The sequence below is a fragment of the Rhinolophus ferrumequinum genome, chromosome 17 (genome assembly GCF_004115265.2).
Source record: "Rhinolophus ferrumequinum isolate MPI-CBG mRhiFer1 chromosome 17, mRhiFer1_v1.p, whole genome shotgun sequence".
NCBI lineage: Eukaryota > Metazoa > Chordata > Mammalia > Chiroptera > Rhinolophidae > Rhinolophus > Rhinolophus ferrumequinum.
Window position 1 is genome coordinate 62,877,094 of NC_046300.1, and position 23,374 is coordinate 62,900,467.

The 23,374-nt window shown below is 37.6% G+C and overlaps 1 protein-coding gene across 7 annotated transcripts in view; it reads right to left on the reverse strand.

The window, feature by feature from the left end:
* FRMD4B (FERM domain containing 4B) overlaps positions 1 to 23,374 on the reverse strand; it is a 372,884-nt gene that overhangs the window by 18,682 nt on the left and 330,828 nt on the right. For all 7 annotated transcript variants that reach the window (XM_033132199.1, XM_033132203.1, XM_033132204.1 and 4 more), the window contains 9 exons: positions 22,257 to 22,340; positions 20,738 to 20,803; positions 18,760 to 18,817; positions 16,997 to 17,083; positions 4,213 to 4,289; positions 2,224 to 2,362; positions 1,574 to 1,715; positions 489 to 622; positions 273 to 392 (listed from right to left, as the gene is read on the reverse strand). In XM_033132199.1, the coding sequence (XP_032988090.1) occupies positions 273 to 392; positions 489 to 622; positions 1,574 to 1,715; positions 2,224 to 2,362; positions 4,213 to 4,289; positions 16,997 to 17,083; positions 18,760 to 18,817; positions 20,738 to 20,803; positions 22,257 to 22,340 (907 nt within the window). The remainder of the gene's footprint in view (positions 1 to 272; positions 393 to 488; positions 623 to 1,573; positions 1,716 to 2,223; positions 2,363 to 4,212; positions 4,290 to 16,996; positions 17,084 to 18,759; positions 18,818 to 20,737; positions 20,804 to 22,256; positions 22,341 to 23,374) is intronic.

A 23,374-nucleotide genomic window follows, 5' to 3' on the forward strand; every position in this document is an offset into this window, starting at 1 on the left:
GTTTTTAATTCTTATAATGTAAGAATTTATAAATATTTGGGGTTCGTTCAATGCTCTCTATGTTTGGGGAAGTAACGTAATGAGGAATAACTCAATTTTAATTGAACTGTACTTAAAAGAAAGAATTCAATTTGGTCTACAGTATCACTTTCAACTGGTGAGATAAAAATGGACAGTAGTGACTCAAAAACCAAAGGAACAAGTCAACCACACACAACAAATAGCTTTTCGGTCTCATTGTTAATAGAAATTCTGGGAGCTGGTGCTCATACCTCTTCACTTGGCAGCAAGTTGTCATCTAATTTGAAAGCAGTCCCCACACGCCGTCTGACCTGAGGAGGTTTCTCGCCTATGTTTAGTGGATACTCCTTTGGCATTTTGCCTGTGAGCTCCTGTAGAACAGAACGAAATCGAGAAGGGGATAATTGACACCGGCCGGGGTTGTCAAACACAATGTGAAGAGACCCGCAAAAGCAGAAGACACTCACCGCCTCCCGCAAACAGATCTTCTTAAGTTCTTCGACTTTTTTCAGGAGTTTTTCTTGCAACAACTTTTCCTTCTTCTTGAGTTCAAGGATTTTCTCTCTCTTTTGTTCCTCACTAACTTCTGAGTCTTGAGAACCTGGGAGGGTTGGCACATGGGGCAGGGAAGGTTTATACAAGGAATGCTTCCTTCCTTTTGGAAGGACAAAGGATTTTTAAGCAAACCTGCTATTAAACAGTAGTTTATTTCTTTTCTCCTTGTTTCTGAACATAATAAAAGGAAACTAGAGAACATTTTCTCATGCTTCTGGGCATCAAACAGAGCCTGGTAATCAAATGTGCCTATTGCATTTGGGCTCAGTCATTTTAGAGGCAGTGATAAAATGTTCAATGTTTCAGAGACACCCAAAAATTTAATTTTTCTCAGCAGGTGAGAAGGTTACACGTTCCTTGAGATAGTCGTTGGAATGGTCTTTTAGAAAGCAAACAAGCAAGGCAAAGGAATGTTCTGTGCTTTAGGTTCACAAGTTGACAGTAGGATTTAAATGGGAAAATTCATTTTAGTGAAGTTACATAAACGTAGTGATAAAAGAGTGCAGAATTTTTATAGAAGGGCTTGGGACAGCAATGGTGTAGGGGAGTGGAGAGGGGGAAACATTCAAAGCTTGTAGTCATGTTTGACTTTGTATTAAATGGAGAATTAGACAACTGTCTATGTCAAAAGCTAAATATTGGGGGAAGAAGAAGCTGATGCAATTTATGGGGAGAAAATGTCCTTTCAAGCTACTACCCCAGGCACTCACTATCTTTGCATCTAATGTGACTTATACAAATTGACTATTTATAATTTAGGTTTATATTCTTTTTGAAACTAGTTTATATTTTTTAAGATTTTATTCAAAACAGCTGCATACTGTAAATTTTTATATGCTTGTTTATTCCCAAAAGAATGAGTTAGAAGATGCATTTAAAAGTGGTTTACAAATAAATGAAAAAAAGAAAGTAACCAAAAAAAAAAAAAAGTGGTTTATAACAAAAAAGTAAAATAAACTAAAGGTTGCTTGCACTTTCTCTGATCGCAGAATGTTACCTGAGGAGATTAAACTGCCGTTGCTGGCCATGACACACTGACTTTTGGCCTCCAGAGTTGCCAGTTTAGAGATCCTTGGAGTTCCCATCTCTGTCAAATCCATTGCTATATCGTCTAAACTTCTGGCTGAAGGAATTTTTGCCTAAAAGGTATACAACATTGTTACGGAATTCACTCAATTAAACCTACTTCAAATTGATAAAATGATTATGTTACTATAGAATAAAAATGTCAATATGGAGGACAATTTAGAATTTTTATACATATACTAAAGTGACACTCTTCAGAAAAAAAGTAGAAGACTTAAACTTTGTAGTTAAAATGTATTAATAACTATGGATGTTTATTTCCATGGTATAGTTCAATCATTAACTTTAAAATGTCATCGGTGTACACACACGTACATGCCAAAAAGTTGGCAAATCTTACAATTTTTGAATCAAGTTATATATTGCCCATTTTTTAAATGTAAGAAAAATTAAAGTTTTGGTAGTTGGTAGTCAAGTTAAAAAAAAAAACACAAAAAAACCCCAAAAAACGAAAAGAACAAAAACCCATGTGCTTCCATCTTTTCTGAGAATGCTTATCTTTTGAACAGAAAGCAAACGAGGCATGGGCATTTATCCCTATAAACTCTTCTAGTCACTTACTTTGCTTTGCTTCCGGTCCAAGTAAAACTGGTGCTGACTAATTGCCATTACCCAGATGGACTTGATGAGAGAAGAGTTTGCATACCAGGTTTGCACAAAGAGGCCACTTTGCCCAAAGGTTCTTCTTGACACTGAAATCCTGAAAGATTAAGGAAACCACTCCAATTATTTGCCTCTGGCCCCAGCACAGCACGAAATGTACCCAATCAGTAATGTTGTAACGAAGCATCTTCTTAATTGTTTTTCTGCTGCCACACTCTTGGGCTGACCGGGTTCTGATTTTCTCCTTTTATGACAAAACCAGTCACAACTAGGTAATATCTTTCTGTAAAACTAGTGTATTAAAAAATGCATACACAGGGCCGGCCCGGTGGCTCAGGTGGTTAGAGCTCCATGCTCCTAACTGCAAAGGATGCTGGTTGGATTCCCACATGGGCCAGTGGGCTCTCAACCACAAGGTTGCTGGTTCAATTCCTCGAGTCCTGCAAGGGATGGAGGCTCCGCCCCCTGCAACTAAGATTGAACAAGGCACCTTGAGCTGAGCTGCCTCCCAGATGGCTCAGTTGGTTGGAGCACGGACTCTCAACCACAAGGTTGCCAGTTCAATTCCTCGAGTCCCGCAAGGGATGGTGGGCTGTGCCCTCTGCAACTAAAAATGGCAACTGGACCTGGAGCTGAGCTGCGCCCTCCACAACTAAGACTGAAAGGACAACAACTTGAAGCTAAACGGCACTCTCTACAACTAAGATTGAAAGGACAACAACTTGACTTGTTAAAAAAAAAAAAAAAAAAGGCCTGGAAATACACACTGTTTCCCAAGAAAGTCCTGTTCCCCTTCCCCAATAAAAAACCTTTAAAAAAAAAAAAAAACGCATACACACACTCAAAGGCACATAAGAATTAGTCAAATTAGAAGCTGTACAAAAACAGTTAAAACCATCACAGGAGGTTGGGAATAAATGTGGGACTATTTTAAAGACAAAGACTTGTGGGATCAGCACCTTCCTCAAGGAGAAAGGGCATCTCAGATCTAGATAGACTTGTCTGGCTCAGACATTATCAGAGGATGAACATAATAACATTGTCTGAAAATATGCAAGTCCAAACCTGGTCCAGAGCACTGCTCATGCATAAACCAGATGAAAAAGAGAATAGGGTGAAAGAGAGAAGGGGCTACGGGAGTGGGGGGGCTGTGAGCGCGGGGGTGGGGGGGTGGGGGGGTGGGGGGTGGTGGTGGTGGAGGGTGTGTGTGTGGGGGGGACAGGTATTGTATAGCGGGAGGGAGAAAGGGACCAATGTTCTTTGTAGGAATTCAGGTCCTCTTTTTGTCACAGCTGTTTCTCCCATCCCTCTGAACTCCGAACATCCATAAATGTATCTGAAAAGCAACCACTCAGGACTGATAAAGAATTCCTCTGAAGAGTTTCGAGAAACTACAATCCTGACTTTAATTAATGTTGATATCTTGGCAACTGTGGTTTTTTTTTTTTTTTTTTGTAAGTGATCAGGAATGCCATACTTTAAAATGAGCAAAGGATGCGAATAAACATTTCTCTAAAAAGATATACAAATGGCCAATGAGTACATGAAAAGATGCTCAGCCATCATCAGTCATGAGGGAAATGCAAATCAAAACCAGAATGAGCTACCACTTCACATCACTGGGATGGCTATTAAAAAACAAACAAACAAACACACAAAAACCAAAACTCAACTAAAAATAACAAGTGTTTGGGAGGATGTGGAGAAAATGGAACCATAAACATTGTTGGTGGGAATGCAGATGGTAAACTGGTATGGCTGCTTTGGTAAATCATCTGGCAGCACTTCCAAAGATTAGAGTTACCACCTCACCCAGCAGTTTCACTCCTAGGTATTCACACAACAGAAATGAAAACATGTGTCCACACAAAAACTCCACATGAATGTTCACACCAGCATATTCATACAGTCACCAGGACCATATAGAGAAAAGGCTGTGATTCTCACCTCCGTGGGTCATGAACTTCAACAGCAAATTTTTTCTCACGGAAATATAAGTTCTCCAGCTGTTTCCATTGGAATAGCTAAAAAATTAAGAAAACACAAAAGCCACACAGCTTTAACTCATGCTAACTTTTACTAAATCTAGAAATCACCATAATCATCAAATAATTGGGAAGGTACACTAAGATTAAGTACAAACACGTGATGCAGTCTTCTCACAAACCAATGAAAAGTTGAAACCATGGTATCCTTTCTTCTGACAGTAATCTTCATCTCACCAAAAAATCTTCCTTGAACAATAAAGCTAGGCAACTGTGGGGTACACGTGTGCTATTTTTCCTCTGCCTCAACTTAATAAAAGAGTTAGTAAGGAAATCCTTGTAGATTCCAGGAAGCACATGCCTTCTGATCAAAGATACTAAATTCACACTTAAATGGAAAGATATTCAAAGAGATGTTTCAATAAAACCACAGATTAAATTTCAAAAGAACGCAAAGTGAAAGTAAACCGGAACCCCAAGCAGGGGTGATTCTCCATACCAGTTTCCCCGCCTACCAGTGTTTTCCTAAATGCAACAGAAATCTAGCTCCAGGAATTGGACAGGGGTGCGTGGGGGTGGGGAATGCTGGAGCTGCCCTCTTGGTTTCTGAGCTGGAGCCTCCAGCTTCTGGAAACAGAACTCACTTCCATATTCCCACTGCTGACATTCTATGCTGTATTCAGTGCTACCGGCCAGTTTGTTGGGAGAAACAGACTTTACGAGCACTATTCTTTTGCAAACCACATCCTTTGTAAAAAGCAGCTCATTCACAGAACTGAGTGTGCCCTGCTGTCTTTTCTGGCTCCTGAGCTAGACCTTGTGCTAGCCTGAGCGTCGTCTTGTCTCTAAACTTGGACTTTATAACTGAATTCCTCTTCTCGGTCCCTAGTCTTCATGATGAGGGAAATAATAGCACAGCAATTTCGTTTCATTATTAGGCTTTGGCTGGATTTTTAAAATTGTGTTCAAAGAATCTTGAAAGAGCATTTTAATTATCTAAGTAATAACTTCTCTGCACTGCACTATCAGCAAAACCATTTCCTGAAGTACAGAACCAAGGTTTTTCACAGACACGTAAACCTCATATGAAGTAACAGCATGAGTTTAAGGGTCCTGTGTACACCCAGTCAGGAGAAAAGTGTCCAAACTAGACTCCCAGCCCAAACATAGTGCAATGAAGCAGCACACTCTGAGAGCACAGCCCTCCTCTCGAGGTTTGAACATGCCGTCATCTGTAACTACAACACTCACCCAGGTTGAAAGTTGTTAGTGAAAGCTTAAAGCTACATACCGATTTCCTAAAATGTCCGTAGACGTGAGGCTTTCATTTCTTTTAATCCAGAGGTTCCAAAAATGGGAAATCCTGAGGTTCTTTCTACCTCCCTCTCCAAAACAGTAGCACCGGGGAGTTGTGAACTGAGTTTCCTAAGACACTTAGGTGTAACTCAGTTTCACAAACTAGCCTCCCACGGCTGACACACACAACTACTGACTGACATCAGCAACTCTAATTGAGTGACACCTCCCAGCTCAACTCCTTCCTCTGATCAGTGGGAGGAGAGCAAATTTCTCATTGGCAGATTTTCCCAGAAGAGAAACTCATTTTTAAAAGGGGGTACAGTGTGGGTTCAGATACTTCCTGGGAAGTAAATGGCTTTGAATCCAGACACCAATTCACCGGAGGCGGTCCGAGGGAGCCATTTCTCCTGGGGTTCACTCACCCTGGACATGAACAGGTTCTACAGGAAGAGCCACAAACCACTTCAGCCGTGTTTTCCTTTGCGTCCATTCCCACACACATAAAAACCAGGGCTGGACTTGAAACATGATCTCTGAACACCACCCCCTCTCCTCTTATCACTTACAAAGATGACATACTGGTGCTTTTGCCTCCATTCAGCATGTTCCTGCACTGAGGGCAAACATGCTTCCTGGAAGCGAAAGCCCCACTTAAAGGTGAAGGGCTTCAGCTCATTTAAATAATTTGAAATAATTAGATGGCAACTGGGTTGGCAAAAGAAGTTATGAGAACGAGACTGAGATTTTGTATCTGAAAGGCAAAGCCATTTCCCTACCTGAAATCTTAAAATTTTATGCAAAACCTGATCTCATATATGTGCTTATAATACTATAAAAGTGAACTGGAATAGCACAAACTTAATTTGTGACAGTGGTTGCCACTAGCGCGGTGATGGTACAATGTACGAGGGGTAAGTAGTACCAAAACACTTCAACAGTACAGTAATGTTTTATTTATTTTATTAATAAAAATAAGATGAACTAAATATGCCAAAATATTAGTTATTGTTAATTTAAGTGGTTATGCAGGTGTATGTTTTTGGTACTCCTGTATTTTTAAAAAATTAAAAAGAAATGCAAATTTCTCCAATTAAAATAAGTACATAAAATGTACATAGGTCTATTTTATAAAATAGTGTGATTTCCACCTCCTAACCATTTGAGAGGCCTCTATTTTAGACACTTATTATCAATGTAATTCTTATCAACGCTTGAAGTTGCTAGGGAATAACTTCTAATTATAGTGGCACTAGATTTAGCTGGCAGCTGGAAATAAGCTAGTTTTCCTTTTGAAATTTCTGAAATCATTTTTCTAGCACGCTTTACATTATTTTGGTGTTTTTGATCTCCAAAAGCCAGGAGGAAACTCCGAAAGAAGCAATGGAGCTGAGGTGAAATACTCATTTAGTAAAAGATTGCTCATGCAGTATTGGAAGGACAGGACTTCTGACACAGCAGGAAGCTGACTAATTTTCATTCCCTTCCTTTTTGCCAGTGTTTTCCTTAAAAGATAAGTATGAGCCCCTGACCCTTACCCTCTGGTCAAAATCATGCGAAGATTTCAGATCAATGGAAGGAGAGGGGAAATTGGTCACAGAAATACCTATCAGGCTGACCTGACTTGTTGGGGCCTCTGCATTACAGAAATAGTCTGTCATGTAATAAAGAATATTCTAAATCATCTGAACTATGAAGGGGTTTAAAGAAAGCATTGTGCATTTGAGGAAAGAGATCAAAATTCAAATGTAGAAGGAAGCAAAGTATGCTTCACATTTTCTATTATTTGGAGATACTCGTGTCCATATAGGGTAGGACTGTCACCAGGTATGATGTCTTATAGGGTAGGACAAACCTATTATATATATATAATTTATGCATGTGTACATAGACAAACATACTTGTAATTTTCGTATTAAAATCGAAAACAAAATTTGCCCAAACCAAAATGACCATTCTTGGAGATTTGAAAGAAAAAACAAAAGAGGAGTTTTATCTGCTTTGCAACACAAAGTTAAAAGTATGAAACTTGACTGTTTTCCAAAGTGATCATTAAACAAGCATAATAATAAGCATTTATTAGTATTTATTATTGTTTATGTGACACACACTAGTAGCTATAAGTTAGAAATTGTGCTGTTTTTAGAGTCTATGGTGTTAGTGATGAAAGGAAATACTTGTATGGTGAAAATAAAACCATAAATTAGGTCTTCCTCAGTCTACACCCATCTAGAATGACTAGTTGTGCCTTTTAGCATCAAAAGAAGGAAGTAGATCGCCACAGATGAAACAATAGCTGGGATTAACTTTGAGACAGCAAAATAAATAAATAAAAAGATAAAATAGAAAAAGTAAAAGAGGAGCAACATAAACAATGGTATTAACAAAGACATAATCAAAAGTACAACAGGAAGAGAACATATCCTAAGGTCAGTAATTACCCTGTCTTAAAACAAAAGTGTCAAAATTTTTAAAAACTGACACAGAAAAGCAAAGCAGAATCAAACCCAATTTTGAAAGTGAACTTATGCAAAATATTGTAATCAGAATAAATTCCCTTTATCCTTAGATGTAAAAGGAAGTTGATGGTTTTTGAATAATTTGCCACACATTGTTACACTTTATTTAATGAAATGCATGGATTGAATATTTAAGCCATTTTCTTGAAACCTACAATCAATATTTAGTTAGATCTCATCCACTATTATAGACTTAAGGAACTAGGAGAAATCACCTCTTCCCATCCCCACTCTACAATTACAATGGTTCTTAAATATCTAAGGCCACATTCAAACTTTGATAAAAAGACTCCCAGGAGAAGCACAGGGACCTTTAGGAGACAGGGCAATGCACACTTCAGCAGCTCTTGGAGTCATTTGTTCATTCCTGTTCACCTTCTATGTGAGAAGTCCTGTTTTTATTGGTGAATAATGGACAGGTCCCTCCTTGTGGGACTTACTTGAACCAATCGGACCAAGTCAGACTGCCTTGCTTTGCATTCTGGGTTTACCACTTGTGTTCTATTTGCTAAGTTGCTTCACTTTTCTGAGTCTCAATTTCCTCAGTTGTTTAAAATGGGACCAACAGCGCCTGCCTCAGAGGGTTGTTGCAAGGTCCCTTGAGATTATGTTTGTGAAGCACTTAGCCCAGTGCTTGGCTCAGAATAAACATTCGGTAAGTGATAAAGTTAGTTGTATTTCTTACGAAGGACTCTCAGTCCAATTTCCTAATTTTATCATGTCTTTGTGCAGCCACCTACTAGCAGAAACGGCTATCTGGCTCGCACATCTGTCTTTTCCCTGACGAGTAACAGCCAAGTTATTTTGTTGATACACCTGTGCCATTCAGGTTTCCAATTCCGTGAGTTTCAGCCTCTGTTAAAAACTGCTGAATATCTGTTGATTTCATCGGTGGTTTCCGGATACACCCTCTAGGTAGGAAATGTGTTCACTGTTCCTGCCTCATAGAGGTCACAGAGGAGAGGAGAGGGGTGGGTCAGGGGCACGCCCACAGGCAGAGACAGGGAGTAAGTGCCCTCAAGTCCGGGGTACTCAGAAAAGGAATGTGCCCTGGCAGGTACAAAAATGCTGGGGAATGCGCACCTGCCACTGGCAGGAGGGAGCTGTTGGGGCAGTGAAACACCCAGAATACGCCTTGGACAGAAAGCATCAAAGTGCCGTTTTGAATCTTGACAAATTGAATGTAGACACCACCCAGAGTTTTAACACTAGGCAAGCACAGGAAAGATGTCATCAGAAGCTGGTTTTTTTTTTGTTTGTTTGTTTTGCTTTTTTTTTGCTTTTTATAATAGCACTCATAATATAGGTTAATCATTTAACTGCAAATTCACCTGGAAATGACTAAACTTGGGGTAGTCACAGCTGCGTGACTATGATTGTATAATCATACACAACTAGGCACAACCAGGCCCCAAATACACCAGTGCCTAACCAGAGCCCACCACCTGACCTTTCTCACCTGGGAAGAGTGCTCTATGGATATTTGTAATGCTAACAACAACAACAAAACAAAAAAAAAAGAAAGAAAGAAAGAAAGGAAAAAAAAGAAGTAATTCCCAGTTCTGCCTCACAGGAATTACGAGGTAGGAAGAAAAAGCAGCAATCATGGCAGCCATTTGCAGAAAAGGACTCTGAGTCCCTCGCATTTTAACTTAGACTAGTGGTTCTCAACTAACGATGATTTGGTGTCACTCCCCATCCCCACCCACAACCTCAGGACATTTGGAGATGTCTGGAGACATTTGGGTTATCACACTGGAGGGAAGGGTGCTCCCAGCATCTTGTGGGTGGGGCCAGGGATGCTCAGGATGGATTTATATGGCCCCAAATGTCAATAGTTCTGAGCTTGAGAAACCCTGACTCAGAGGATAATTTCTGGTGATGGAATTATGTTTTGGTCAGCGGAGTGGGTTGGGGAGGAAGATCAAATTTTTGCTCTAAAAAGTTAAATTTTGGAATTCTATTTTTCTCTAGGTAATGCCTTTAGGAACAAATGGTTGACCAGATTGTTTTCTAAATGCAAATGTTATCTACTGGAAGGACTTACAACAACTGATCAGATTAGAAGAGGCCCTGCTAACAGTGTCAGTCGTGCTGAACTAAACTTTCATAACACACCCAAATGGTACACACTCAGGTAGGGAAAATTACTTCTTTAGATGTGATGTCATAACCTTCCATACAGAAAGCATCACATCTTAAATGCGAGGAATAAAACAGTCTAAACATTTTTGGAAAAGTTTAGGTGAAGAAATTCTGGGTATCAGGAAATGCATAATATAAAAATCTGACCATCTAAGAAGGTGTCATCTCACCCAGATTTCCTCTGTGGCTGAAGCTCTAACCTCCCAGGGCTAGCCTAATGACTTCCTGTCAATACTTCCTGCATCAGGGTGCTCACTACGTGTATTTGGTATAACCACTGTTAACCTGCTGCTCACAGGCACCTGCCTGGCTGTTCTGGATTGTTCTGGATGTTTACAGCTGGCATCCCTTCTCATGGGTTGGGACCTGGTATGGTTCTAAAACACTTTCAATAAAATCCCAAATTTTGAATGTAATTCTGTCTTTCCAAATGAATTGTGAGGACCTTGATCCCAGGGATTTGGCTTTTTCCTAAAATGAGACAAAGAATATAAAGTACTAGCTCAGGTCCCCTGCAAACACAATGGGCTCAATAATTTTTTTTTTTTGAAAAATATAAAACCATGTACTTTGCACTGTCTTGGTAGAAATTGGTTGCTAAAGGCTGAATGGGTTAAAACCAAACCAATCTGTAGTCATAAGTACACACAGAAGAAAGCTTTACTGTTTATGCCCGTTCATAGAATCATTTTTCACAATGCTTTAGATACTGTTTGGTTGTCTCTGCATTTGGACTAGTCAATTCTATTAAAGAGCTAGCCTTCATTTTTCTATATGTGACAACAATTTAGCCATTTGGTAAATGCTGAGAAATACAAGGTAATATTAAATAATGGAGTCTAATGGTTTTGTCTGTCCAGAAGGCATTTCTCTACCTTCATCTTTAGTTTCCGTAAGAAACACTCTTACAGTTCTAGCTGTCGTGGTCTCCTTTCAGTTGTTACAACGTGCCTACCTCCTGCCCATCAGCATACACTGTTCTCTGACTAGAACATGTCAACCTGTTCTTCACAAGCCTGACTCCTTCTCATCCTCCAGGTCTCAAATAAATGTCTCCTTTCTCAGAGAGGCCTTCCCTGAACACACTAAATGTTACCCATCCATCCCCATTATTTTCCTGCCATCAGAGACTATAGTTTCCATCAGAGACTGTTCAAAATTTATAATTATATCTTTATTTCTTGCTTACTTGTTTCTCATTAACCACCCCCCTAAAACACTTCAAAGGAAACAAACACAGTCTGACAACAACTCTAATCACCCTCAGGATCTATTTTTCCTCCTTCCCTTTAGTGACAGAACATCGTGAGTTAAGACTTTGCCCACGGCCACCTGAACTTCCCATCCTCCCTTGCAGTTAGACTTGGTGACTTTACGAATAATAAGACTGCTTGTCTTGGATTCTTTCCATTTGCCGGCTGGTTTTGAAATGGAAATGGATACTCACCAATGCCCAACCAATTCTCTAAAAGTTCCCTGTTTTAGAAGAACTGCCTAAAATTCTAATTGTGATTAACTGTAGGAAGGGAAGAGAAATACCGAAGCTGTCCAATAACTTTCTATAAAATACTCAGTGAAAACATTCACTAATTCATTGGATCCTCATAATGATCTGTGAGGTAGATAGAGTAGATAGAATTATTTGAATTTGACAGTTGAGAAAATAAAGGCCCAGAAAGGTTAAGTGACAGCTCCAAGTCAGCCAATGGGTAAGAAGGAGTACAGGACTGGTTCTTATTTCAAATTCAAGCTACAGGATTTGAGTTCCCCTCCCACTAATTCTGCAGAAGGTTTTAACAATCAGATTGATTATTGGTGTGGCGAGGTTTAATTATACACTTTACAAACTGGATGGATTGGTTTCCAGTTGACATTTGGTGATCCAACTTTTTCCCTCCACACCATACTTTATTTTGTACTGACGTAGAAAGTGTGACTGGACAGCACATGTTCTCTTCTTCTGTGGTTGACCTCATCTAGCACCTAAGTACGGTTAGAAGTAGTATCCTAATGGAGATCCATGGTGATGTGGTAAAGTGGCTAAAGCAAGGAGGGTTAGGAATGATTGAGATGGTTGTACTTAGACAAACCAGCAAGTCACTCTGAGTTTAAGTGAAATGAACCCTGTACTTTTATGACAAGGAAACAGAAAGACGTTTGTGCTTCTGGCTCTAGGCATTTGGGAATTCCAACAGTTAAGAAAAAAGTCAGTTAACTGAAGGCTGAAGACCTTTTCCCCATCCTGAAATGACCTGGAATGATCACAAGACTTTCTCAGCTTGTTATAATGCAGAAAGATGCTAAATCTTGAAAAGCATTTTATCCCACTGTGGTCTTCCTATGACACCTTGACTCGCGTGCCATTTTTATTTCTCCCATCTCTGACTGGTTCTGGTTTTCCCAGGTGAAATACTTGCCAGAGGAGTACAAATCAGTCATGACTTTAATCAGCCCCTGACCCACTGTGTACTTCTTTGGGAAAACAGACATTTTTCCTTTAAGTACTGAATGAACAATAAAAAGTTAGAAAGAATACAACTCTGCATGTTTTCTTTTTAAAGTAAAAGTTCATCATTTTTAAGTTCAAATGTCCTATGATTTGAAATTCAGTTGAGTTCTGGCATGATTGTCACATTCCATACGAGTTTGCAATGACACATTTCATGTACAAAGGGAGGATTAAAAAGAAAAACTACTTATGAACTGAATTTTTAATACCCTGATTTTTTGTGGTTTGTACTCAGAATTTTAAAATTTTCTCTTAATTTGCAACATGCATTAAAGCATTATTGTTCATAAATTGGGAGAGGCAGAGTGCTTACCAGTTTCTGAAAATAGAAAATTTGAGTGTGGACTAGTATATGGAACATTACGGCTATGGGTTTGGAGAAATGTTGGGTCCTCTCTATATAAACAATGATCCAAGAATATTTCTGATACCCTTCTTGATTGTCTCTCCCTTACTACCAATGAACAACACCAGTTGTTGAGTGATGACTGTATCAAGCAGAGTGCTAAATATAATCTCATTTAACTCTCATAACCACCCTATGCATTTGGTGGCATTACATTGTATAGATGAGAAACTGAGTATAAAGAGAGATTAAACAACATGCCCAAGGCTACACAGCATATTGACATCAGAGACAGGCTTTGGGTTGCTTCCAATACACTTGCCCTGCGTCATTATACCACATGGATTGAAAATCAGTTGGCCCCCATGACTGGCAAAGCCTTATAGACAAAATACACGAAGGGTACTTGTTAGATGTTCTGGGAGGAAAGACAAACACAGGCCCCAACATCCAGAGGCTACAACTGATTGACATTATATGGAAAGGACAGAAGGGCTCAGTCCGTGGATCTTGGACCAACCTGTTTTCAGATCAGCCCTTTGGCATCAGTCTCTCTTATTACTGGCAAATTTTCCTCCTTCTGGTCTTTTTTTAAGCCGTATAGTTATAACACAGCAGGCATGTGGTTCAAGAGGCTAAGTGTGTACAAGGCCTCCCATTCCAGTCTTTGTTTCATTTCTGTTTGCCAGTAACTTGCTGCATGCATATGCCCATGCAAATAGCTGAAGCAGATCCTTCTTTTATAAGTCTGCACTCATGGCCCTTTAAATGATGCATTTTTCCATTTGTGCCAACAGCCAGGACAGGGACTTGTAAAACGTCCTCCCTCCAATTAAACTCTTAAATTGTTTGGATGGGAAAAATAGAGATACGGAAGCAAAATCCACTGTCATATTTAACGGAAGAAGAAAGGAGGAAACAAACAGTGGTATAGAGTGGACACCTGCTTAAATAACCAAGAAAGAGAAAGCAAAAACAATGATAATAGAAGATGGCCCGTTTATGGTATTTTTGAACTGCATGGCAAGTCTTGCAAGTGAAATAGGAAAACTCTGCAAACAGAAAAAAGGAAGTGGCTTCTGACTCTTGTCTAGACTGTGGAATGAACAAGCACAACTGATTATGATCAGTGTCAAACAATATTTACCAATTTCTCTGAAACTGTGAATGTAAATAAAGGCCTGTGAGTCATGAGAAACTGAGAGGAAATTAACTGCACTATTTACTGTGCTGATTCTGATTCACCATTATTTTGGAAGAAAGCCTGGTTGTTTTCAGTGAATGCATTTTCGTTCTGTGGGAATTTCAGTTTTATTAAGCCACATTAGCTAAGAAATTACTTGTGAGTCAACTTAAGTTATATTTTACATGCAATCTTCAGAAAACCGGCGAGACACCTGAATGTTATTAAAGTAAAATTCAGGGAAGAAATAAATTACCAAAAAATGTTGACATAAATGAGGTCTACCTTAAGAAAACATGATACCGTGTTTCCCCGAAAATAAGACCTAGCCGGACAGTCAGCTCTAATGCGTCTTTTGGAGCAAAAATTCATATAAGGCCCAGTCTTACATTATAGTACATTGTATAAGACCTGGTTTTATACTCAGTAAAATAAGACTGGGTCTTATATTAATTTTTTTTAATTTTATTTTTTAAATGTATTGGGGTGACAATTGTTAGTAAAATTACATAGATTTCAGGTGTGCAATTCTGTATCACATCATCCATAAATTACACTGTGTGTTCACCACCCAGAGTCAGTTCCCCTTCCATCACCATATATTTGATCCCCCTTACCCTCATCTCCCACCCCCCAACCCCCTTACCCTCTGGTAATCACTAAATTACGTTCCCCAGATTAATTTCAAACCCCGTGGCCATCCTGTGCTCACCGACTGCCCTCCAATCCCCTCACCCTCCCCCCCACCCTCCACACCTCCCGCCCATCTTATATTAATTTTTGCTCCAAAAGACGCATTAGAGCTGACTGTCCGGCTAGGTCTTATTTTCGGGGAAACACGGTAGACCATAATTTGATCTTACAAAATAGTTAAACTCGGGGTTAGTTGTTTGCCTTGGCTGGGATTCAGCTCTGGCCCACCCTTCTCCAATGGAAACAACCGTAATATTCATCAAAAGAGAATTGGTTAAATAAATTATGTATTTCCACATAATAGAATACTAAGCAGCATTAAAAAAGAGTGAAAAGAGATCTATTTACAAGTGACCTGAAGAAATATGACACGGTATGGAACAGTGTACATAGTAAGATTTCATTCTCTCTGTGAAAGCATGGAATACACTCATAAAGTCTAAATGAACCATTTCATAGTATTCTCTTGACACTGGTCATCATGGGGGCTGAAATTGGGACTGCAAAAGCACTTCCTGCCCTCACTGACATGTTTCTGTACTGCTTGCTTTTATTGGTTTCTTTTACAATGAATATTTATAATTTCTGGTAAAAAAAAATATAACTGTAAATAAAAATAATTGAAAAAAATTGCATGGTCCTCATTTCTAACATTATTTATTAGAAATCTGGTCTTAGAAGAAAGTTTTCAAGTATTCCTTACTTCAATTGACCTTGATCACAGGGCTTATAGAGACAAAATTCTATTTGTATGATTACATATGTGTACTCTTACTGTCCCTCACCCAGATGGATCTTGACTGTTAAATACTTTATTATTTTTATTGATGATTTCAGATAAGCCTCAGTGCCCAACTAGTTTGACCCAGGAGAGCTGGACAGGCATTAGAACGGGGCAGTGGTTTGCCCTAGACCACCCTTTTGTGTTGTCTGTGTCAGTTTTACAACCATAAATTAGGGAGAAAAGGGGAATTTTACTTATTCTCTTAACTCAAAGGAAGATTGTGAGCATTGAGTGAAGCTAAAATGAAACTCAGATGAAAAGCATGTGGTATGATTACAAGGGCCTAACTTTATGAAGAATATAGCTGCTTTCCTAAAACACATTAAAGCAAGACACAGAGAGACGTGATAGAAGTTACTTAATGCTATGATGTCGGGGTGTGATAACGCAGGCAGCCTGGCCATGGTCTGTTATTACAGGCCATTGTTTCACTACTGTGACTCCTAGTGATGGCAGCAGAGCACAGGGAGGATGGCAAAACCTACGAGGGCAGTATGAGTAAAGCATTATGTCATTAATCATACTGAGTCGGCCAGGGCAACCGGATGGTTATCCATATGGACTCATCAATTCTTACATAGGCAAACATGTACGAGCTATTGTACGCTAGTGTTGGGTCAAGAAAAACAACTTCATAAGCAAATTGAAAATTGAAAATAATGTAATTTACTAGCTCTGGAAAATCCAAACCTGATAGAACGTGACCCTTTAATAAACAGTACGTAACTTATTTTTCTTTACAAAAAGCGAACACATTTAGTGTGGAAAATTGTGAAACAAAGATAAGCAAAAATAGTAAAAAAAAAAAAAAAAAAAAAAGATAACTCATAACTGTATTACTGAGAGGTAACAGCACCAAAAATTTTGGTTTATGTTTTTACAATTCATCCATCGGTTTATCCATCCAATGTAAATATGTATATGTATAAATACAAAATTTATAAAACAAATGGCATTGTCTTGTTCATACTAACTTAAAATAAATACCTCTTTATATGCACTTGTACACTATATTGTGATCAATATTCCTATCGCTGAATCTGTGCATAAATTTATTTCCTTAGACTAATGGTCAGACGCGGAATTCCTGTGTAAAATGGTACATAAATGAGTTCTAAAAAGTATTTTACACTGACCCTGAGTCTTTTCTGAACCCATGGCTTCCCTAACAGAAAGTTCTTTGCCCAAGACTGGTCAGTGCCCCTGAAAGCGATATTCCCAGCTCTGGAAGAGCTCAAAGTTCCCCTAGGTGTCTGAAATGATTCACTTACTTTCCGAGGTTTCACTTTATCTTGTAAATCATACTGGCCAATTCCTTTATAGCTGATTCCAAGCCACCAGGGAAGACCTTGTTTATCCTGGAAGACGGAAAAGCACGAGAACCAAGACCTAATTGTTAAGTCTTTTAGAGATGAAGTAATATTAACCAATTTCATCCTTTGACAAGTATCAACAAGTCAAAATAAAGCTGTCTTGGTAAACAAAACAGTACTTAAAAAGCTAACTTGTTATTAAAATGACTTCTTAGTGATTCTTCAAATAAGATTTATAAGTCAAAACAGACCACTACTATTAATACCATCAAAAAGGATGAAGCATTACTATTTTGATTAAACAGCTGAAGAAATAAAATGTAAGTAATTCAAATAAGAATTAATCCAGAGTACAAAGCCAGTTATCTATTAAACAAAAAAAAAAAAAAAAAAAAAAGAAAGAAAGAAAGAAAGAAAAAGAAAATGAGCTCTTTGTTCTCTTAATTAGCTATAAAGGTCAGGGAAGTTTCCAAAGAATTACAAAGATGTAAAAAAGTATTTCCAAATCCTGATGTTTATAATATACTTAACAATGAATATGGGAATACTGAAAAACTCTTTTAGAGAACTGTACGATTCAATGACAGGATATTTGAATAGTGACTTTAAGGTACATATGGGGAGAAGAGAAATTTTTTTTCCATAAATTTATCTTTTAGGTCTTATAAAGCAATGGATTGACATAGGGAAAGAAAAACTTAGGCTAAAACATATACCCATATGCAAACAGAATAATAATCAGTAGAAATTAAAGTTGCATTCGTACATATTTTTAGTACAAGATGTCTTCATTATGCAGGTATTTACTATCCAATTCCTCACACCATTTCGAATTTCAAACATTGTTGGAACTTGAAAAGTCACTCAAGATTGATCAATTATAAAGTTATTCTTTTAAACAAGACTCACTTCCTAACACTTTATCCTTTATCCTTTATCATCTCACAACATTTTTTAGTCAATTTCTCCCTGCTTATAAACATCTGAAAATACTACACAAATACAAAACATACCAACTGAAAACTGATATTGCAAATTCTGCACAAATGTGAGGATTTTATGAAACTGTTGAAATGACATTGGAGAGTGCATGGTTCTCATACAAAGGCACTGTCAAATGAATAACTGGCAGCATTAGAAAGATAAACAATTGGAAAAGAGAAAAATAAGCAAGAATAGCTAAAGGAACAGGTGGCCCAAAAAAGAGTGATGTGAATTTCTTAGGGTAATAGAGGCTTTGGGAAAACATTTGAACATAGCAAATGTTTGGCAAAAATGTGCTTTATAATTGGCTAAAAATGACAAAATATAATCAGGCTTTTATTCTTTAAAAAAATCAATCCTATACTCAATGCTCAAATTTCTAGAGACAATTTACACATACTGGGGAGTGCCAAAAAATGTATACACATTGTAAGCGATATTATCTATGCTCAAGCAGTAGTTAGTTAGCTCTAATTGGGAGTGTCTGGACACTGATGGGAACCACTTTGAGCACCTCTTGTAATTGCAGAAGTCAAACGTGACTTGTATTCATCTTTCGTTATGGGTATACATTGAGTATTACAATTTATACAGTTTTTTCCTTTCTTAAAATGTGTATACATTTTTTGGCGCTCTCTGTATATGCATATTGATATATGTGATTTTAGAAAATTGGTGTTGTTTACTAACTCTCACAAAATAACATGGGTATTATGAAAGCTTTGCCATGTATTTACCTTTACTGCATAATAATGGACTCCATAAGTCGGTAGAGCTTCTACTATTTTCATATACCTATGGAAAATGAATACATATTATAACCTCTTGGTAAAGTAGAAGACTCTTCTGAGGAAAGTGATTAAAGAAAAACACAATTTGTATCTACTTTGTTCATTATAACCATGTCTTTGACTAAAGTAGAAATAAAATAAATCATTCTAGGGGTAATTTTTTTTACTTTATTGAAATGTTAGGAGAGACTAATAAGACTTCAATTTCAAAAAGCTATAGCAAATGTTATTTTCTGCATAGTAAGATTTCTTTGCCTTAGAAACATATAGTATATATTAGACACTCATATTGCAAGTATTGTTTAAACTAAGCACCTAACGATGCAAGCAATGAGAATCAACCTTTGGGTCACTCAGAATAAGTAAAAAAATGAAGCAATTCCATATGCTGATTGTGGTAAACTCTTAAAAAATATATACTTAACTCCGCAGTCAAACATCTTAGGGTGAATTTTATTGTATGAAAACCTGACTCTTAAAAATATGCCTTCCCCACCCCAAATTAAAGCAATGGTGCTACCATTTGCTATTTTTAATTCAACAAGTATGTCTTGTATACCTCTAAGACTTTAAGGAATAGAATAAATTGGGTAAGACTGCCTCTCTGCTTACAAGGAATTGAAGTTCCCGTTTAATACCAGTGGACTGATAGTGACATTTTGAAGATCAATTTCTCTGGACTTTGTAGTCAATAATTTGATCATTTAAAAGAGGTAAATGGCCTACATTTAAATGAGTAGAAAAAGTTAGGTAAATGTGCCAAGGTCATGCAGCAATTGCACTGCACAGACAGGATTTTAACAAATTGAGTCAAATTTTGCAGTCTAGAGACTTAACTATCAAATTAGAAAGTCTCTTATTTGGAGCCACAACAATAATGATCAGGGGAAATAAAAGAAGTCTGCATTTAAGCAAGAACACTTCATAATATGCTCGTTAGCCTAAACTAAAATCCTTCCAGGGAATTATTTTTTTATTTGTTTCAGCTCAGAAAACAAGCACAATGAGTCAAAATTCAACTTCAGGACTGCTAACTTCTGGTTTCTGCCTTGAAGTTCACACAGGTGTACTATGATAAAAACGGAGATTGGTGCAGGAGGTGGGGTATAAGGGCAATCTATACACTACCCAGGGCAATAGCAATCTCCAGGGCTTTATTTCAGTTCTCACATGCTCTGAGCTATATTCAGCAGTCTTTTTAAAAAAAGACTTCTAAGGCTATAAAATTTATTCTACAATTACTATAGCAATAATGCAACATTAGTTTTTATAATTATAGAATTATACATTTAGTTTTTATAATGTTTAAATTTATGTTGCTTGTGAACTGTTCCTAATAAATGGATGGTAACTCAGTAAGTGTAAAATGCAGAAATATATCACTATGGCCTTTCTTGGTAGCATGAAGAAACAGATTATCCAGCACCAACACTGTGTGTTCCACCCAGAAAAGCGTCACAAACCAGGTTGCCAAACATGGCCTCCAGACAGGTTTTGTTTGGCTCATATTTTATTAAAATTTTCTTAAAATGACTTTGCAATGTTTAAAATGTGATTTAAAACTAGGGAATTCCAGCTTTTTTTGGAAAATGTCAGAAGATCTGGCAACATTACAGCTGAATTCTGAAGCTGAGTAGTCTTGCCCTTACCCAGGGCAAAAGGTCTCCAGTTTCACCACAGTCGCCCCCATTCCCTATTTCCCCATATTTGGCCGACAGTTGTCATTTTTGCTACCTGCCTGACACTGAATAGACAACACCAATATATGGAATGACCCAAGATATTTTATAATTCATGGTAAGATATTTCCAATCAGATGAGGACTATATACACACAAACTACGCAACAGAAATCATTTCAGATGACTGCTGCAAACAGAAGACATTAAAAGTATATCTAAGCAAAAACAAAGAAAGAGACTTACTGAACCACAGCTTGACCCCGAGTCAGACCTTTGATTTTCAAATAATGCTCAATTACCCTGTCCTCACTGTAAAACAAGAAAATGAAACGTATGGCAATACATAATTACATGAGATAGACTTGTTGTAAGAGTCTCTGGGGGCTACTTGAGAAACTGGAGAAGGAAGGCCTTTATCAACTTGTTAGGTAAAGAGAAGCTGGCTGACTTTTGTTTCTGCAGGACATGGCTTCCTGAAGAACGCAAACCTCAGACATTTGACAACCTTGTCATGATTTTTTAATTTATATTTTATATATTTATATGCTATATGTTAATATTTTTAAAAACTTAAATTATTAGAAAAAGCATAATTTCAATTTATCAAATGAAAAACTAGTATCCTTTGCCATAACTCAATGAAATATAATAAATATAAAATAATGTTAAAAAAGAGAGATCAGCAAGTACTACGTATTAAAGATATTTTCTTTATTCAGAAAGATTCAGAAAGAAGTAAAACTGCTTCTGAGTCTGTGTTCAATCTTAAACACTCTATTATCACCACTCGGGGATATACTGCTTTAGAAGAAAACCCTTCATTATTGTTGAAGGATAAAAGTTGTTACCTGGAAAGGGTAGAAAGAGGCTGAAGCCCAGCAACCTTTGACATCATTCAGCTCTTGTACCCTACTTTCAGACAGGTAGCTCTTTCAGTCATATCTCAAGTATAAGTTAGAAGAGTAAATGTTTTTGTCTATATATATTCAGTAATCAATGGTCATTGGTCTTTTTTTTTCCTTAAGAAACTATCACTCAACAATGATTAGTTTAGAAAGTTCCAGACTCAGGATGCAATGTACTCACTTCCACTATTTATTTGGGAGATATATTCCAACTTTCATATTAAAGCTATTAATGTAGAATACTTATTTTTTTAATCAGTTTTTTAGTGGAAAGTAAAACCATCTTCAGGATTCTGAGCCTTAAACCAAGGAAAATATATTTAAAAGGAATGTAAGTAATTCAGAGGGAAAAAAAGTATTTTTCTAGAAAAAATGTTATATGGAAAATGGGGACTATGGAGTCATTAAAATACAAACAAAGAAAGCAACTCAAAATATACAATGATTTCTGGCCATAGAGGAACTCTCTGCTCATTCAGGTCATTTCTTGGTATTAAGCAAACCTCTGTCCAAGGAAATCTGTTTTGTACCACTTACGTGCACTCTGCTAGCCTAAGGCCGTGTCACACAAGCACTGCACATACACCAGCATTAGGTTCTACAGACCGTTCACCACCTGAAGGGGAAGGCACACGGCCGCTCTTCACAAACAACTACAATCTTGGTACAGTGATTTCCAGTGAGCTTTGACAAGGCCCTGTCGCTGAAAGGATCAAGGTCGACTTATGGTTACTCTGACATATTTGATGGGCGACTTGATGTTTTCTTCACTCATGTTTCTTTTAATTTCTGGAAAAGCATGCAGTTCTCAGTGGACACTGTGATGACGAGTCACCTGTTACCTTGCTTTTGCTTACCAGTAAGCAAGAGAAGGGTGCTCCTGAAGAGTTTTGGTTGGAAAGACTGGAAGTGTCTTTAAATCTTTTCTGGCATCTTCATCACTAAAAAGAAGAGTAATACAATAATGTCAGTCACTGTTTCCTAAGCTATTATCCAAGCTAGTCACTCTATGAAATCTGAAAAATAGCGATAGCACACTGGGCTCTGACAAAATGTCAGCACACATAAGGCTCTGGTCTCTAACTAGATAGTCCCTAATTTGACAACCCCTCAAGTCATTTGATAGTTTAACGTTTAAAAAGACAAAAAATTAAAATAATAGTATTAAACTGCCTTAACCCCATTTTCCTTACTCTCCTCATGAATTTGCAGCCATTTTCATTATGTACTTCCTGTATGTACCTAGCTATATTATTGCGTAATAATTATTGTAATTGTGCACGTTCCATATCCTATTTTTATACAGCATTTTTCAAATTTCATTATACACCTTCTCCACATTCCTATAGCAACCTCATAATTATCTTTAGTGGCTACAGAATACTCACCATGTTGGAATACTTGTTATCATAACACCACTCACATAGTATCACCAATTTTTCATAATAGATGTCATTGCAATAAAAAGGTCTATGTAGAGCTATCTATTACTCATCTCTTATTTCCTCTCTGAAATAAAATGGACCGAGTCAGCCATCTGCAGAAATCACTGGAATAGAAGATGACTTGAAAATGTGTTTCAAATGAAATCCAAGGTATCGCTTATATTGCATCAAGTGAACTAAAATGTACCTCATATAAGGGCAGCTATTACCTAATTATAAAATGGCAAAATTCTGGTTGCCAAAAGCGAAGGGTGTGGTCTTTGTGGACTTTAACAGGAGGGAGAACAGGTAATACAACCCAGTCATAGCTGGTTCTGCACTATGAAAGAAAACACCTTCTAACTGTCCCAGGGATTGAAGGAGCTGGTCTATGAGGAAACAGACATGACTCTCTAGGTCTATTAGAGCCTAGTATAAGCACATTAAAGAGCTACTCAAAATCCTGATCAAACTGGTGTTCGTCAAAGAGCATATTGGTAACTCTTCTCCTACTTTCCACCTCTTCATATCTTTACCGTAGCTACTCTGTG